Raw genomic sequence first — 18,593 nt, 5'->3', positions numbered from 1 at the left:
GAAATGACACCTGATGATATGGTACAGAAGCTAAAGCGTTATATTTTTCAGGTTATATTTTAGGGGTTTCTTTGTACAAAGATCTCTTAGCATTCTGTGCTTGCCGACACTAAGGTTCCCTTCTGATTTTGACATCCCATCAAGGCGGAGATGTGGATGGGGTCTCTGTGGGGTTGGACGGGGCGGGCCAGGGGCAGTCAGGCAGCAGGAGTGCTCCACCGTCGAAGGAGACCAAGATGCCCTCATGTTTGAGCTGCAGATCCTGAGAGAGACTGGGGGGCTGGGGGAGCTGAGGGTGCATTTGAGACCAGAGGCCAGGGGAGCACAAATCAACCACCTAACAAGGAAATCTCAAAGGTCTGTAGCAGGTGTAACTTGAGGTGACTTTTTAGTGCCTGACGTGGTGTTCAGCGTGCGGTGTGTGACGGGCGGGGCTGACCTGCACTGGGCACACACTTCCGCCCCGCGGGACGCAAAGGCCCGGCTGGGGGTCGTCATGGATGCCCCCTTCCTTCCTCTCCACCTGTGTGTGACCTGATGGTCCCGTCCGCTCTCCCAGTGAATCCTGACTGAGTCAGAAACTCTGAGCATGGGCTGCGTGTTCGCCTCCACAGCCTGAAGCTGGTGGGATGGGGCCTCGGCTCCAGCGGGTGTGGCTCCTCTGAGGACCCCGAACTGAAGTGCAGGGTCAAGGGGACAGTCCTTATCAGCCAGTCAGTTGGTTCAGTTGCTCAGTCATGTCCGACTCTGTGACAGCATGGACTGCGGCACACCAGGCCTTCCTGTCCATCACCGACTCCCAGAGTTCACTCAAACCCATGTCCCTTGAGTTGGTGATGCCATCCAACCATCTCATCCTCTGCCATCCCCTTCTCCTCCTGCCCCCAATCCCTCCCAGCATCAGGGTCTTTTCCAATGAGTCAACTCTTCGCATGAGGTGGCCAAAGTACTGGAGTTTCAGCTTCAGCATCATTCCTTCCAAAGAAATCCCAGGACCGATCTCCTTTAGAATGGACTGATTGGATCTCCTTGCAGCCCAAGGGACTCTCAAGAGTCTTCTCCAACACCACAGTTCAAAAGCATCCATTCTTCGGTGCTCAGCTTTCTTTATAGTCCAACTCTCACATCCATACATGACTACTGGAAAAACCATAGCGTTGACTAGATGGACCTTTGTTGGCAAAGTAACATCTGCTTTTTAATATGCCGTCTAAAATATATTACAGTGTTTTAAATGAATATTATATATGATCAGGGTGACACCCAGAAGCCAGCAGGCTAAGTTATGCCCAAGTTACACTGTGGGTGGTGTGGGGACAGAGTCCAGAAGCCTTTTCTGAAATGGCCCCTGTCTCTGCCTTCCTCGTTCCAGGAATAACCTGAGCCAGTGGGAGAAGGTGATCCGGGGCGAGGAGAGCGCCCTGGGGATCCCGGACCTGCCAGAGGCCGAGGGGTCCCCAGAGAGGCTGCCCGTGAAGACCGATGACTGACGGCCCCCAGCGGGCCGTCCCACCTGAAAATGCTCATCCTGCTTCTTTGACTTTTCTTCCTTTTATTTTCGGGGGGAACCTACACCTGTTAAACTGGGATGCAGACCTCTTCAAGAAGGACCATCGAGTGAGCACGTCCAGCAGATAGGTGGCTGCCTGCCGGCCTCCTGCCGCGTCCTCGACGGTGATTGGCCAGGCCCCGAGCCGCGCCGCCGGAGACGCCGCCCAGAGACGCCTCCTGACTCGGGACCCGGCCTTTCTGATGGGCTGCCAGGCGGAGGCCTTGATGGAGACGGACGCTGAGAAGGGGGTACTTTACCGCTGTATCTTTCTAGTGAGGGTGGAAACGGTGCTAAGGCGGCACCGCACTTTGGCTTCCACGCCGGTGCTGCTCTGACGTTGTTGGCTATAAATAGGAGCTTTGACACGTTGCGCTTGTGGATGTTCGTGTGTGACCTGGTTGTCATTAGTGTGGATCGTGGCAGACAGCCTCAGCCCGTGGCATCGAGCTGACAGAGCAAGAAGTGTCTTTCTGCAATCATTGATGGAAATAGTCAGACTTGGGGTCAGAGCCTCGTGAATTGAAAAAAGTTAGGTGGACTAAAGTGTACTCTTTAAATTTATATAAAGGGCTTAGATGCATAAATTTAACACTAAAGAAAGTAGATTTTCTATCCTCTCGAGAAGAGATGCAGATATACATCATAATAAATCTAAGAACTCCAATATCAGTTCTAAAGATGTTAAGAGAATTTTTTTAAATTTTTTTCCTTTATTGTAGTCTTGGCAAATTTCCTAAACCCTTTACACAAAAAACAAAATAAAAGCAAGGCATACAAATGTTTTTCAACGGACAAGTCTTATGGATGTAAAGTGTGAATTTTTAATAATGATGCTTTTATGTTTTCACTTGATGTCATTGCAAAATCTTAAACTCACATTCAAAAATGAAAGATTTATTCTACAGGTTATTTAAGAGACCATACATTTCTCTTAAAATCAATTAAACCATAAAACCTAAGCCTTCTGGGATCTTCACTCTGGCCTGCTGCGTTCCTCTCCCACATCCTTCCCTCTCCACCCGATGGTCTTTCAGAAGCTCTGTGCCTGCAGCAGGGAGGCCAGAGGACACAGCTGTGTCCGGGCCCACCTCTGCCCTTTCTGCTCCACTCAAGGTCAGACATCCACAGAAAACCCTGTGTCTGCAGAGTTGCTTCTGTATCAGTTTGGTAAGCTCATATTACTCTACAGTGTGAATGTTTGGAAAGAAGTATACGAAATTTAGTCAGCCCCCTTCCTGCAAGGATTCAAAGCCAGTCACTCCTGGTGCCTGTTAACGCTTAACCTCCGAAGCTGCTGGTCCTGACCTGAAGGAATTAGAGTCTCAGAAGTCCTGAGTTGTCCCTAACAAGTGGCTTATCCACCATCCTCGTAGCAGGAAACTGGAACATTCCTCTTAATTAAATAAATTTTTTAAAAGATTATTTCACATATCCAATACTGTATACATTGTTGTTCATATGAGCTTGGTTTTTGCAAAAATTATTAAATCGGATGTTTCTAAGATATGGTTGGTCTGTAGCAGAGTTAGCTATAGATAAACATCATTCTTATTTTAAAATTAACGCTGTGTTCAGTTTCCTTATGGGCTTCTAAAAGTGGCCCTCTTCCTGACTTGGAGCTCCATTTGCTGTTATAATTTTACAATATGATATAAAATGAAATAACAGAATGCCACTGTGGCTAGTTTCACACACACACATGGATGTGTGCGGCTGTGCACACATGTACATGCATATAGACATACACATGTGTGTAGATATGCACACACATATATAAGTGAGAGAGAGAAAGGGAGAGAGATGCAAACACATCTTTGAAAAGTACAAATGAGCCCCATTCTTCAAAAACTGATTTTTCATGTGGAAAAATGTATATTGTTTAATACAAAGCTGACTAGAAAAAGCCCTCTTTCACGTTAGTGTATTCATAGAATTGAATTCTAAAATGTTGCATACATCCAAACTTTCTACATCCAAATGTTTGAAACTGGGCCCAAGAGATTTAGCGTGAATCAGGAGAGTGCCTTAGGCCATCTAACTGAGCCTGGAGACTGAATTGCTAGGGGGAAGGGACTGTTATTTAAGGCTGCTGTGTTATTAAAAAGATTTTAAAAGAATGTGTGAATTCTGCTCCTGGAAAGAGCAGTCCTGGGGAGGGAAGCCTCTGGCTATTTTGCATTTAAGGTTGCTGTTCTGACCCGATTATTAGAGAAAAGTGTCTTATTTTGACATAGCCAAGTGTGTTACATGATGTGACATGTGCTTTGAACAATAGTTTCCCAAAGGAGTGTATGTGGGTTTATTGGTTGGTTAATTTCTTGTGAATCGTCATAATAGAAGCAAAGTTTGAACAAAGGACTGTATTCTAAGGTAAACTGTTAATACTGCTTCCATCATGTGTAAGAGCGACTTGGGAATCATAGACTCACCTAAGATGAAAGGGGCCTCGGTGTTTAGTTAACAATCTGTTGTGGAAAACACGCCGTTGGGAGTATTTTGTATCTCAGCAGATTTATTTAGCAGACACGCTTTTAGAGTTCCATCTTGTCTTTTCCCCAATCTTTTCTTTAAAGGACAGATGGTTGTCATTGAGAAGTGTTTTGATGAGTTTCTCATTAAGGTGGTATTTTATATTGGGCCCAAGTTCCCTGTTCAGTATAAATTTGGTAACCAGTTGTGAATATATGTTGAATATTTAATTTTCAAAAATTTTTATTGGTTTTCATTTATAATAGAGAACAGTTTTTATCATCAAATGCAATTATTCCATTATCTTTCCAGAGATAGTGAATATATTTTTTACCTAGAAATTTTCTTGGAAATGCATGCTAACGACGACATGAAATACTGAACTTGGACAGTGGAATAAAATTCTAAAAAATGCAAGTATCTGGTTAATTACTAGTTGGCTGTGATTTAACTAAATGGAGAGTCTTAAATGCAATTAATGTGGAAAGGAATCCTCAAATACAGCCCTTTCACTAGGGCAGGAATTGTGTGATCTGTTTCCCAGCATTAGTTATTTTCAAGAAGCACGTGAGAAGCCAGCCTTGGAGGAGAGACCAAGTTTTAAATTATTCACACACAGTTGTCCTTCATCCCAACTCTTCTCTCAGTGGAAAAGCATCTGTACAGACGACCCCAGAGCCGCTGACTTGTTACCACAGCGACGAAAGCAGAGCTGCTTCAGAACAAGGCTTGTTCAGTGTAGGTTTCCTCTCCTTAGCATGCTTTTCAGATATTACGTTTATTTTATAGAATCCACCTCAGTAAATTTTGCTTTTTTGGTATATTCAAGCACACTAGTTATGCTTGTACACAATACACATAGATGCATAAATCCTCAGCCTCTTGGATTATTTAGCAGATTTAGTTTCTAGTATTATGTTGCTGGTCTTTTAATCCAAAGAAAGGGTTGAGTCTTAGTAAGACTAAATGATTCACCATGCCTTGGTCTGTGCCTTTATTTTTAATACTGCAATTTTACTTCTTCTTTCATATATTTATCGTTTTGCTTTCTTGCTTGACTATACTTAAAAGCATTTCAAGGGATACATCCATGGTTAATTTTATCAAGTTGAATTAAGATCATTCTCTCCTTATGAGACTTCTATACTCTATTTCATTTTATTCAGGTATCCTCCTGACCATAACCAACGAACTGTTCAGACTCAGTTTTTTTTTCTACTTCCAAGAACTGTGACACTGATTGTGATGTGATTTTGTTGGGGTTTTCAGGTACATATGCATGATTTAGATTTTGAAATTCACTTCTATCTTTATGTATTTCAAATGTGTTTGCCTTTTACACTTCACTGGTTTTCTTCAGGGTTTCATTCTTTAAAAACTTTTCGTTTATTTGCTTTAAAGTATCCCTTCAATTGCGAGTGTTAATATGATTTAAAATCACTGTTAAATGTAAACTAACCAGGTCTGCTGCCGTGGCGCTTTCCCCAGGCATGTCTATAGCGCGTGGCTGGTGTCTTTTTACTTTTGCATAAGTATTTATGCTGATACACACTTTGCCAATTTCTTTAAACACTTAGGTTTAAACTGTGATACTCCATGCACTGCTTACTCTGTTTTCTCTTTTTTTACTGCGTATTTTGATTGAAGCATTAGATACATTTATGCGATGATAAAAATAGCAAAAAAAAAAAAAGAGGAAGAAAACAGTTTCTATGCTGCTCTCGTTCTAAATTTAATAGGTGGGACAAAGTTAAAGACGTCCATGTTTTCCAAGGAACACGTTTGAAATCCAAATAAGCATCACTGCCTTTGCCCAAACTCTCAGCGTTTTCTTCTCTGACCACTCTAAGAGCACGCAGACCCTCATGCGTCTGCCGGGCAAGGTCAGTGTTACCCCAGGACCCAGGCGGAAACTTCCAGCCAGTCCAAGCCACCAAGTAGAGAAGTAGGTCTACACACGCCAAGTTTCAGCTAATATTACCGAGGAACTGTCCATTTTCTGACACTTAAGTGGAAAGATTTCATTCCTAGGGCAAGTTAAGTTTTAAAAGTGTGTTATCTCGTACCCTAGCCCACCTAAAAATATCATCCTCTCTTGGGCATTGCAGCCTTTGTTTTCTCTTTAGCTCCCAGTCCTGTGTCATGTCCCAAATATCCTAGGCAAATGATGTACGGGAACGTTCTCTTCCGTACGATCTGTTGTATGGTGTATATTCTATATATTCACTCAGCGTGAACATCGGACATAGACTTCATCACAGAAGTGGTTTCCACACAGTGCCCCCACATTTTACCATGCCCACCCCAGTGACCCATGGGAAAAAATGTGTGTGCCCAAAACACTGTGAAACAGTTACCAAATTTATAGAAATGCAGTATCCTGACTCTTTCTGAAAAGGTGACTTTTGTTTTTAACAAGTCCTTATGAACAAAAGATTCTCTATCTCTACTTAGCCAAGGCATCTATAATCTCCTTGCTGACAGGAAGCTGCTGGAGTGACATATGGGTTACAGGATATCAAAAATACAATGAATCTCGTAATAATGCTGATTTTTAGACTCAATGGATCTGTATCCACAGTTTTAGTGGGCTCTCTTTTAGAAGGAGAAAGAATTTTGAGTTAATATCCAATTTCATTACAGTTAATGAGTTATAAATTTACAAATATTTTATACATCTGACATATAAAAACTTTGTAAAATGCACAAGTGCAATAACTTAAAGAGATCTTAACTTTGCATTTATAAATTATAAATATTGTACATGTGTGTAATTTTTTCATGTATTCATTTGCAGTCTTTGTATTTAAAAGAAATCTTTTCTGTTTGTATAATATAACAATAATCATTTATGATAAACTAGGCAAGTTGTAAATAAATTCATAATTCAAACAGCCAGTGTATATGCATATACAGGTGTTACATTACAAAATCTTTGTTTTACCTGCAAGCTTAGAGCGGCTAGAAACTTTTGTCGATATGTAACTATACATTTAAAGTATATTTATATATGTACGATACATGAAACATATGTAGAGATGTTCATAATTTTAATGGCTCTCCTTCGTTGTGAATAATTGAATACAGAATTTTTAAAATATCACCTTTCACGTTCACTGTCTGTTGTCACTTACGGGGAAGGTCAGAGACGTTTTGTGCATTGAGGAGGACGTGCAGGGCTTCCTAAAGTCCACATGCAAACAGCCCAGGCCTTGTCTGCAGAGGAGACAAGTTCACATTGGAGCGACGTGGTGCGTTTGCTTCAAGCATTTTCTGGCAGAAAGGATGAGGCAACATAAAACATCACATTTTTGCAAGACAATTTATTAACCCCATTGTATAATCGTAAATGTTGGAAGACTGTTCGGGGAAAGTGTAGTCTTTCAGAAAGACAGTTTCAGGTTCCAGAACTCCTGATCCTGAGTGCCGGGCTGGCTCTTGAATCTGCCCCCCTGCCGGCGGAGTTTCCAGGACCAGTCCAAGTTCGCCTGGCTACTAGTGGGAAGGACTCCACGGGGCGGGCATGTTTACAAGTTAAGTGATGGGATTCTTTCTGCTGGTAAAGAAAATGTTCTTGGCTAAATTCACATAATCTTTAAACACTGATGAATACCCTCCTGGCTTTAAACTCTGCTTAAAGAAATTGTGTTTATTTGGCTCTTTCTGCTTGCCATCAGGTGAGCAGGCAAATGATAAATATTTAAGACCAGAAAGTTAAAGTTGAATTGTATCCCAAGACCCTCTTTAACTAAAATTATACTAATATACTAACTAAAGATACACCTTTGGGAGCAAATGAAATAAATGTTTTGTGGAATAAAGGCCTGTTGCTTTGTTGAACATGTGTGTTCACAGCCTTGTTAATTAGGTGAACATAGAAAGACCCCAGAATGAGGCGAGCCCTTCTGCACACCAGATTCCTGTGGATACGGTGCTGTCTGCGTGCACGGCACTGTGCGTGTTGTAGACAGGATTTTTGTTCAATATCCATTTCCTGTGAAATTGTATCAAATGTTTGCTGTGTTAAAAATAAATCTCGTGTGCTAATACATCCATCAACTCATCTAGTGACTGAGCTTGCTGATTCGTTCTCTGTAAAACTGATCTGAACATGAGTCCGTATCTTCCTTACTCAGGTTTGACTTCTCCATCGACCTTACCCTAACCAAGAGCTATTTCCCAACACCAAAGGAAACCCTAGAAAAGCAACACTATTAAACACTTACTCAACAAGTGGGATTGGGCCCCTGATAACGCGGTGGAGTGTGGGGTGGGGGCTGCGGCACTGGGGCCAGTGCAGGGAAGGGAGCTGAGAGTTGGCTGCACACATGTCTTCCCATCCTAAGGCCTCTGTCACCATGCACAACTCTCTGCCCTTGTTCCTTCCTGTGGGGACTGTCCTCAGAGGCCCAGTTCTGGAAGAGACCAAAGGGAAATTGCATATTACTGACCTGAGAATCTCACGTATTAACAGGACATTTACTTTTTTTTTTTTTTACTAATTTTTATTGGAGTTTAGTTGCTTTACAACATTGCGTTAGTTTCTGTCGTACAGCAAATGAATCAGTTCCACGTGTATATGTAGCGTCTCTTTTTTAGATTATTTTTCCATATAGGTCATTACAGAGCGCTGAACAGAGTTCCCTGTGCTGTGTTCTCAGTAGTCATCTATTTTATATAAAAGATCAATAATGTTTGTATGTCAGTCGCAGTCTCCCCATCCGTCCCACCTCCTCCTTGGTGTCCGCACGTTTGCTCTCTACATCTCTGTCTCTATTTCTGTTTTGCAAATGAGATCGTCTATACTGTGTTTCTAGATTCCACACACGAGTTAACACACGATACTTGTATTTCTCAGTCTGACTTTCTTCACTGTATGACAGTCTCTAGAGTCATCCACGTCTCTGCAAATGACTCAGTCACGTTTCTGGTTATGGCTGAGTAATAACAAGACAGTTTTTTTTAAAAACTCTTCCAAATAATATATAAATAAGGTGGTTCTCCCATGAGAAAACTGAGCCTGATGAAACAGAAGCTGTCAGAAGCCTGTTCCTGATCCATCGCCCCCCGACAATGCCTCTCTCCCACCATCACAAAATTAGGAGCCCCCCCACCTACTGCACCACGGGTTGAGATTTTTCCTTGATTTTGAGGGGAAAAGGGAAAGTGACTAGGAAATAAAAGCAGGCATTGATTTGAAACATCAACTTCCAAATGCTTATTTGGTAATTGTACACATTCAGATAAGTCCTTGCTGACATGTCATTTCAGTCATGTCCGACTCTTTGCAACCCCATGGACTGTAGCCCACCAGGCTCCTCTGTCCATGGGATTCTCCAGGCAAGAATACTGGAGTGGATTGCCATTTCCTTCTCCAGAGGATCTTCCCAACCCAGGGATCGAACCTGGGTTGCCCGCATTGCATGCAGATTCTTTACCAGCTGAGCCACAAGGGAAGCCCTCCTTGTTGACATCTGTATTATTAAATAGGTAGAATTGACATTAAATAGGTAGAATTCTTGCTCAGAATGATATTTATAGAATATAGTAAATGTTCAGTCATCAAAAACAAGTCAAACATTTTAACACAGAATGACCGAGATGCATGAATATATTAAGAAAAAAACATTTACCTGATAAACCTTGCATTAACTAGAAGCCAAGCCTCAAAACACCTGTTTCCTAAGTCTTCCTGGTAACTGAATTTTGTCTGTGTGACACCTTGACTTGTTGAAGTTTGGCCTTAACGGTCTTTGGTTCGACCTTCCATAGCAACTCAACAGCACTGACTTCCCATGTCTGAAAGATGGTCATCCAAGTTCACATTGCTCCAGGAAGGAAGGCATGTTCCCATGACACAAACAAGAACATTGACTGACTGTTCTGATGGCCAGAGAGTTTAATCTAAAGTTGTCCTGGAACCTGGAACTTTTTATTAATAGTTTCTATTTCAAGAAATTACTTCTGTAGTTGCAGCCCAGGGATAAACCCTCTTCCTCTTTTATTGGACTACCTTTCAATTATTTTAAGAAAGCTATCCCGCTTCTTTGGGCTTCTCGGGTGGTGTTAATGCTAAAGAACTTGTCTGCCAATGTAAGAGATGCCGGCTTGATCCCTGGGTCAGGAAGATCCACTGGAGGAGGGCACGTCAACCTACACCAGTATTCTTGCCTGGAGAATCCCATGGACAGAGAGCCTGGCAGGCTACAGTCCATACGGCTGCAAAGAGTTGGACAGAAGTGTAGTGATTTAGCATGCACACATCTTGCCTCTTTGTGCTTAACCTGCTAAGTCGCTTCAGTTGTGTCTGACTCTCTGTGACCCCATAGACAGCAGCCCATGATGCTGCCCCGTCCCTGGGATTCTCCAGGCAAGAACACTGGAGTGGGTTGCCATTTCCTTCTCCAATGCATGAAAGTGAAAAGTGAAAGTGAAGTCACTCAGTCGTGTCCGACTCTTGGCGACCCCATGGACTGTGGCCCACCAGGCTCCTCCATCCATGGGATTTTCCAGGCAAGAGTGCTGGAGTGGGGTGCCATTGCCTTCTGATGTATTTGAAAAATTTAGCTTGACTTAGGAGCCCATGCAATTCTCAACATCCCAGTAGAAGTTTGCCAGCGGCCTCCTGCTGAGCCCTTACTTTCCAGAGAATAAATTGTCAGGTTCATGAGTTGGCTCTCTGGGCTCACCTCGTAGACCTCCTATCTCCGTGGCTCAGTCACGTGCGACACACACCTGTTCTAGGAGACCCTCCCCCACGTCCTTTCTCTACCGGAACAACCTTCTGTCTCCTGCTTAGCGCGTCCTTAGAGGCTCCGAGGTTCCTTTCTCTGTTCAAGAATCTCTATTCCCCCCGCCTGGTGACCCACCCCCTTCCAACCCCCCCCCCCGCCCGCCCGGGGACCTGTCCCCTCCCAGTCCCCTCGCCTGGTGACCCTCCTGCTCGGGGACCCACCCCCTCCCGGTCCCCTCTCCCTCCCGGTCCCCTCTCCCGCCCGGGGACTCGCCCCCTCCCCATCCTTCCGCCTGGTGACCGGCTCCCTCCTGACTGTGCTCCTTCTGGACAGAAGTAACAGAATTGACATATGCTGGGTGCTTGCTATCTGCCTGGCCCACCAGGTACTACTTGTATTAACTCAGCACTTGATAATTCTATAAATTATTCATGTTATTACACCCTATTTAAATATGGGGAAAATGAAACCCAAAGAATTTGAAACAGCTAGTCAGAGAGAAAGCAGCTGGTCTACACAAGGTACAGAGACCCGCCCCACCCTCCCCCCACCCTCCCCCCCCCCCCCACCCCGGTGCCCCAGAGGCACCTGATGCCCTGGGTGAGCCTGGCTTCACTTCCTGTGGGGGAAGGGTGCCTGTTGACTAACACAGACACAGGAACCTTTGGATGTCAGGGACGATCCAGCCCCTGAGCACGTGGTGCTTAAGTGACCTCCCTTCCCACCTTTTCCTGGCGAGGGCTGGGAACCAGGATTCAAGGGAGGAAACAGCAACAACTGCTCAGTTTCACAGTCACGTGTGGAAACTCTGATGACATCTTCAAGAGAAAGGCTTTTACCAGTGCTTATAACCTGACAATCTGGCTGCAATGAGAGGCTTTCAGGTTGTTCTGCCCCAGTCCTGAGGGTCGCCTGGACAGGGCAGGAAGGACTGTGGAGAAGAAAGCACCCTGGGTGTCAGCCTGCTGTCTCCAAGCAGGTCCCTGCCTGCCCTCCGCCAGGTGAGGACCCTGCAGGTGGGAGTCACCCCACATCAGGTCTGTGCAACCTAATCAACAGGGTCCTGGAGCCCACTTTTCTCCTGGAGCTCGGAGAGTGTAGTGTGTGATACAGTGGAAGCCTTGGATCAGGCTGCGGGGAGGGGAGGTGGGGCGCTGGGGTGCACACAGCCCCCACCACCGCTGTGGGGGTCACAGCCCCGCGGGGCTCCTGCTGTGACAGCAGCCTACACTGTGTGGTGGGGGTGGGCAGAGGGGGGACACGGCCTCCGTGAAACCAGCCAGAGGAGCACTGAGCTGCTTTCCTTTCAGATTAAAATGCTACTTTTCTTCAATATCTTTTAACATTCATGGTCCATCTGAGTCAACCCGGGCACCTTAGTCAGGGTTCCCCAGAGAGACACAACCCATGGGACACACACGAGCACAGTACATATACACGCATGTATGTATGTGTGTGTTATGAATATATCCCACTGGCTCTGTTTCTGCATAGAACCGTAACACACACACACACACACACACACACACGCATTTATTACAAGGAATTGGCTCATGCGATTCGGGAGGCTAAGTCTCACCATCCACAGGGGGAGCCAGGAAAGCTGGTGGTTTCACTTCTAAATTCTAGTCTGAGTCCTACGACCTCAGAACCAGGAGCGGCAACAGTGTCAGTCTCAGCCCAGGGCCAGGAGGAGACGAGCGTCCCAGCCCACCGTCAGGCCGAGAGAGCACGCCCCCTCCTCTCCTGCCTTCTGTCTAGGGCACCTGCAGCAGCTTGCCTGGGGCCATCCCCACCGGGAGGGTGTTCCGCTTGGCGCTGCACTGTTTCAAAGGCTTATCTGACCAAGTGACGGCCACCCAGGTGAGAGCCAAGACTACAGCTGAGCCAGATATTGGGTCCCCGCAGCTCCGTCATTGACAGTAACACAGACCATCACGGCAAGACAGACTTTCTTCTATCAGAGCGCTTCCTGTTCTCCCCCTAACCGAGTCCTCCGGAGATCTCTGCTCTTTATGTGTGGGCTGTCTTTCGTTTTGGCTCTTTTGCCTCCAGCAGGCTCTGTGGGACCCAGCCAGCCAGCGCCCCTGCTCCAGAGGCTCTGCTCAGCGGTGCTGCCGCTTGGGCCCCAGGCCAGCTTCACCGTCACTTTCTCGGCTGCGGTGAATTCCGACCACAAATCTGGCTCCGCTCCAGGCACTGGGCGTCCAGCCATGAATGGAAGCGAGAGAAACACTGCTTTCCAGGAGCGTACTGTACATCCAAGTGTGGAAAGAAAGCCAGTCAGGACCTGACCTGTCAGCTGGGCACAGCGGTGATAGAGACGAGCAGGGGAGGGGGTTGAGAAAAGGGGTGTAATCTCTAATGAGACGGCCTTTCAGCAGATCTCTGATCCCTGGTGGCTCAGACGGTAAAGAGCCTGCCTGCAATGTGGGAGACCCAGGTTCGATCCCTGGGTTGGGAAGATGCCCTGAAGAAGGAATGGCAACCCACTCCAGTATTCTTGCCTGGACAATTCCGTGGACTTCATGGAGGAGCCTGTGGGTTATGGTCCATGGGGACACACAGAGTCGGACACAAGTGAGTGACTAACACTTATGCTGATGCAATGATCCAGGGGCAGGGAGCAGCTTCTGAGATGTGACACAAAAGCAATTGGTGACAAAAACAGATATATCAAACTTCACTAACACCACAAACATTTGTGCTTCAAAGGGCATTGTTAAGAAAGTGAAAAAAAAAAAAAAAAACAATAGCCCAAAATAGACAACGGTTGCAAATCATAGATGTGATAAGGGACTTGTGTCCAAAATATAAAAAGAACTCTTTCAGTAACAAAATAACAATCTGATTTTTAAATGGACAAAGAATATGAATGGTCCTTTCTCCAAGGAAGATACCCCAATGGCCGATAAGCAAATGTGGAGGTGTCCCACATCATTTGTTATCAGGGAAATACAAGCCACAACCATAACAGCTCACCATGTCACCCCCCCCCCGCCCCGCCCGCCATGGCTGAAACAAGAGATGGACAATGAAAAGTAGTTTTTGGCAAAGACGGGGGAAACTGCAAGCCTCACACGTTGCTTCTGGGATGTAAGATGGTGCCACCACTTTGGAGAACAGCTGGGTTGTTCCTCAAGATGTTAGTTTCTATGTAACTCAGCTCTTCCTTCCCTAGCTACGTATTCGGGAAGAATAACACATGTTCATACAATACCTAGTTCACAGCTGTTCACAGCAGCATTATTCAAGAAGTGGAAACAAACCCGATGTATGTTGACTGGTGCGTGGATACTCATCAGTGCTTCATCCATAACAGAATGTCATTCAATCAGGAAAGGGAATGTTGTGCTGATACCTGTACAACATGGATGAAACCCTGAAAACAATGCTAAGTGAAAGGAGCCAGTCATGAGAGGCCACATGCAATATGATTCCACTCATATCAAATGTTCACGGGAGGCGAATTCATAGAGACAGAAAAACAGATCAGTAGTTGCCAGGGGCTGGGGATGAAGATGGAGAGTGATGCTAGAAAGTAGGGGGTTCCTTCCAGTGATGACGAAAAACTGTCCTCAAAGCAGACAATGTTGATGTCCACACCATTCCATGAATCTAACCACCAGACTGAATATACATAGACACTTCAAGGGAGGAAAACTTGGGACGTGTTAATTATATTGCAGTAAGACTTATGAAAGAGAATGCATATTGATTCTGTCACATTGGATAAAGAAAAATCCTTGAGTCCATAGTGATCCTCAAAACAAAAAGAAGGAATAAATCCCCCAGGCAGCTTTGGAGGTGACTACTGCCTCAAGTCATTTCTTCAGAAGAGGCCACTAGAGGTAACGAATCAAGTATTCACCTCTTTAGGCGATCAGATTCCAGCTTAGGGCTTCCCTGGTGGTGCTAGTGGTAAAGAACCTGCCTGCCAATGTAGGAGACACAAGAGATGTGGGTTTGATCCCTGGGTCGGGAAGATCCCCTGGAGGAGGGCGTGGCAAACCACCCTACTATCCTTGCCTGGAGAATCCCATGGACAGAGGAGCCTGGCAGGCTGCAGTCCATGGAGTCACAGAGTCGGGCACGACTGAGCGACTAAACATCTCTGTTTGATGAGGGAAAGCCCTGGTTTCCAGAACAATGTCACATCACCGTGGACGGTACGATGGTGGAAATAAGCACCCCCAGCCCCGAGCTGATTGATTCAGGCAGGCATATCTCTGGAGGAGAAGGGTTCATAGAAACTGGGCATCCTCAGGACCTCCAAGTGCCACCTCGAAGCATCCTTCCTGACCACAAAATGAAGAGCTACCACCATAGCAACAAGTTATCACGGTTGCCCCCTCCATGCAGAGATCAAATTTTACCTTACTAACCGTGGGAGGCAGTGATCAGCACCTGCCAGGAGCCAGCGTGAGGAACTCCGCCCGTGGCAAAGGTCATGAGGAAGGAGGCTCGGCATATGCAAAGGCGGGATCGAGCCTCAGGAGTCCCCCTGGAAATTCTCGAGCACCTACCCCCAAAACCAGAGTCTGACTACTCTACTGCTTTGTGCTCTCACCTACACCTCTGACTTTACGGGGGGCTGTCCCCCACCACCTCTCTCTGAAAAAGAGTTAACTTACAGCTCCAGTTAATAAAGTTCCTGGGCATGACAAGAGTGTTTCAACCTACAAACTCCTTTGGAAGTCCTCTAGCCTGCCTGAACAGGTTCTTCTGGCCACATGTGATTGTTCAGAGCCTCCCAACTGTGAGAGGCATGAGATGTTCTGAACTGTCTAAATACAGATTCCTTTGAGCAGTTAAAAGATTGATTAGAAATTGTATTGGTGAAGGGTTTTTTACTTGTTGGGCCAATGTTTGCTGCTAAGTTTCCATATCCCTTACCTACTGTGTCCCTGGGAGTGTATTGATTAATATAATTAGTGTATAGGAATGTGACTTAGCAGTAGCAGGTTTAAGGTGGTCAAAGTATTAGAGTTTCAGCTTCAACATCAGTCCTTCCAATGAACACCCAGGACTGATTTCCTTTAGGATGAACTGGTTGGATCTCCTTGCAGTCCAAGGGACTCTCAAGAGTCTTCTCCAATACCACGGTTCAAAAGCATCAATTCTTCGGCACTCTGCTTTCTTCACAGTCCAACTCTCACATCTATACATGACCACTGGAAAAACCATAGCCTTGACGAGAAGGACCTTTGTTGGCAAAGTAATGTCTCTGTTTTTTAATATGCTATCCTGATACGAAGAGCTGACTTATTTGAAAAGACCCTGATGCTGGAAAGATTGAAGGCAGGAGGAGAAGGGGACGACAGAGGATGAGATGGTTGGATGGCAACACTGACTCAATGGACATGAGTTTGGGTAAACTTTGGGAGTTGCAGATGGACAGGGAGGCCTGATGTGCTGCAGTCCATGGGGTCACAAAGAGTCAGACACGAATGAGCAACTGAACTGAACTGAACTGAGGTTTAAGGTGCACAGCACACCCATCTTGCAACCTTTTGAGGTCTTGTGGTTACTTTGTCCTCAAGTACCACTTAAAAATAAAGTGATACTGTGGAAAAGCACCCTTAGGGCAGAGACGGGCCTTCATGTGAGGACGTGTGAGGTGCATGGGACATGGAGACGGGACTGGGCCTCAGCCCCTGGTTACAGGAGACCTCGGCTGGAAGCTGGCTGTGTTAGTCTGCCCTGGGCAAGGGGGTCCACTGTCCCACACCCAGCAATGCTCTCTGGCCACAATCTGTTCCCTTAATACACGTGGGGGTGTCTCTGCCTCAGAGAGGTGAAGAGTCACAGCAAAACTTTGCTTTAATATACTTTTAAGATTGGAAAAACAAGAGTATGCGTGTTTCCCTATGGAAATATTCCATAGAGGGGAGGGGGGGAAGAGGGGGAAGAAGAGATGGGTAGGGGTGGAGGAGAAGACCCACCAGAGGTGTGGGATGGACACCCCAGAAAGGCACGGGGTCTTGATTGAATTCATGAATGTTTAAAAAAACACATTCAAAAGCGCATATGAAATATGCTTATGGAATTTGGTTCACTGGAATATGTCAATATTAAATTCAACACAGACTGAAAGAGATATCCTTATAGTGTGATGCATTAGTTGCATAGCTAAAAATATTATAAAATAAGTCTATTTTTAAAAGCCGTTTTGTGTTAGTATTTAGCCAGAATGTTAATTGAGAGTGTGCAGTCTCTTATTTGGGATTCCCTTGTGACTCAGCTGGTATAAAGAAAGCTGAGCGGCCAAGAATTGATGCTTTTGAACTGTGGTATTGGAGAAGACTCTTGAGAGTCCCTTGGACTGCAAGGAGATCCAACTAGTCCATCCTAAAGGAGATCAGCCCTGAGTATTCACTGGAAGGACTGATGCTGAAGCTGAAACTCCAGTCCTTTGGCCACCTGATGCGAAGAACTGACTCACTTGAAAAGACCCTGATGCTGGGAAAGATTGAGGGCAGGAGGAGAAGGGGACGGCAGAGGATGAGATGGTTGGATGGCATCACCAAGTCAATGGGTGTGAGTCTGAGTAAACTCTGGGAGTTGGCGATGGACAGGGAGGCCTGATGTGCTGCAGTCCATGGGGTCGCAAAGAGTCAGACACGACTGAGAGACTGAACTGACTGAACTAATCTCTTATTCAAAGCTGCAGGGTGCGCAGGGTGCGCAGAGTGCGCAGGGCAGCGCACAGCCGGGCGCTCTGAGCATTCAGTGGAGGAAGCCTTCCTTCCCGGTGTCAGGAGCTGGCGACACGGGGGTGAGAGCCTGGCCCCCTTTCAGTGTGTGGGCTGGAGAGGCCCGTCCTGACTCTTATTCTACCGGGTCATGGTCTCCAAAACGCCGCAGAGCTGTCCTCCTCCAACGGAACCCCGCGATGGCCTCTGAACTCTTCCAACAGCCCTCTGCGGGCTGAAGGGCCGAACCAAACGCCGGCGCGACGCCGCCCCGCGCTCCCGGAGCTCCCGGCACCCTCAAGTGTCTGCATCTCCCGGTCGGGCTGGGGGGTAGTCTCCATTTACCCCCCGGGTTCCCAAACGCATCTCTGTTTCTCGCCTGCAGGGCGGCGAGGCCCCAAAGATGTTTAAAAAGTCGGCTCAACTTTGTTCATCTTGGTGCCATAAGTTCTAATAGCTGAAAACGCGGTAACGGAAAATGTTCTTTCCGCGCAGTTTGCCTTTCCCAGCCCGTCCGTCCTGGCCGCCCGAGGCTCTCCCCCCGCAGCCCCGCAGCCCGCCGCTGCAGGCTTTTCTGCAGGGTCCTCCGGCCCCTCCTTCCTCTCCGCTTCTCCTTCGATCTCCGCGCCCGAGCGCTGCGTTGTCTGACTCCTCTGCACGCAGCACCTTCGGGGGGACGTCGTGTGTCTCTGCAGTCCTGGCAAAGTGACAGGAGCGGACGGTGCGCTTTCCGGACGCAGGGTCGCTGGAGGACGCGCGGACGGAGCTGGGTTAACAGGAGTCCCAGGCCGGTCTTTCGAGCCGTAGGGTGTGCTCCGGCCCCACCTAGAGCCTAAACGCAGAACAGCACCCCGCCAGGAACACCTGCCGGCGCGGTTTCAGGCCAGTCGCTCAGTCGTGTCCGACTCTGTGCGACCCCACGGACTGCAGCACTCCAGGCCTCCCTGTCCATCACCAACTCCTGGAGCTTGCTCACATTCATGTCTGTCGAGTCGGTGATGCCATCCAACCATCTCGTCCTCTGTCATCCCCTTCTCCTCCAGCCTTCAATCTTTCCCAGCATCAGGGTCTTTTCCCATGAATAGGTTCTCCGCATCAGGTGGCCAAAGTATTGGAGCTTCAGCTTCACCGTCAGTCCTTCCA

The 18,593-nt window shown here is 46.6% G+C and overlaps 1 protein-coding gene across 5 annotated transcripts in view; it reads left to right on the top strand.

Annotated features, from left to right (window-relative positions):
• Window positions 1-8,084, top strand: part of PDE10A (phosphodiesterase 10A) — a 574,597-nt gene extending 566,513 nt beyond the window's left edge. For all 5 annotated transcript variants that reach the window (XM_059889985.1, XM_059889984.1, XM_059889983.1 and 2 more), the window contains one exon: window positions 1,373-8,084. In XM_059889985.1, the coding sequence (XP_059745968.1) occupies window positions 1,373-1,490 (118 nt within the window). In that variant the 3' untranslated portion in view covers window positions 1,491-8,084. The remainder of the gene's footprint in view (window positions 1-1,372) is intronic.
• The last annotated feature ends 10,509 nt before the right edge of the window (window positions 8,085-18,593 follow it).

This window comes from Bos taurus, chromosome 9 (assembly GCF_002263795.3).
Source record: "Bos taurus isolate L1 Dominette 01449 registration number 42190680 breed Hereford chromosome 9, ARS-UCD2.0, whole genome shotgun sequence".
Taxonomy (NCBI): domain Eukaryota; kingdom Metazoa; phylum Chordata; class Mammalia; order Artiodactyla; family Bovidae; genus Bos; species Bos taurus.
The sequence above is the reverse complement of the archived record's forward strand: the minus strand, read 5'-3'. Positions and strand labels throughout refer to the sequence as shown.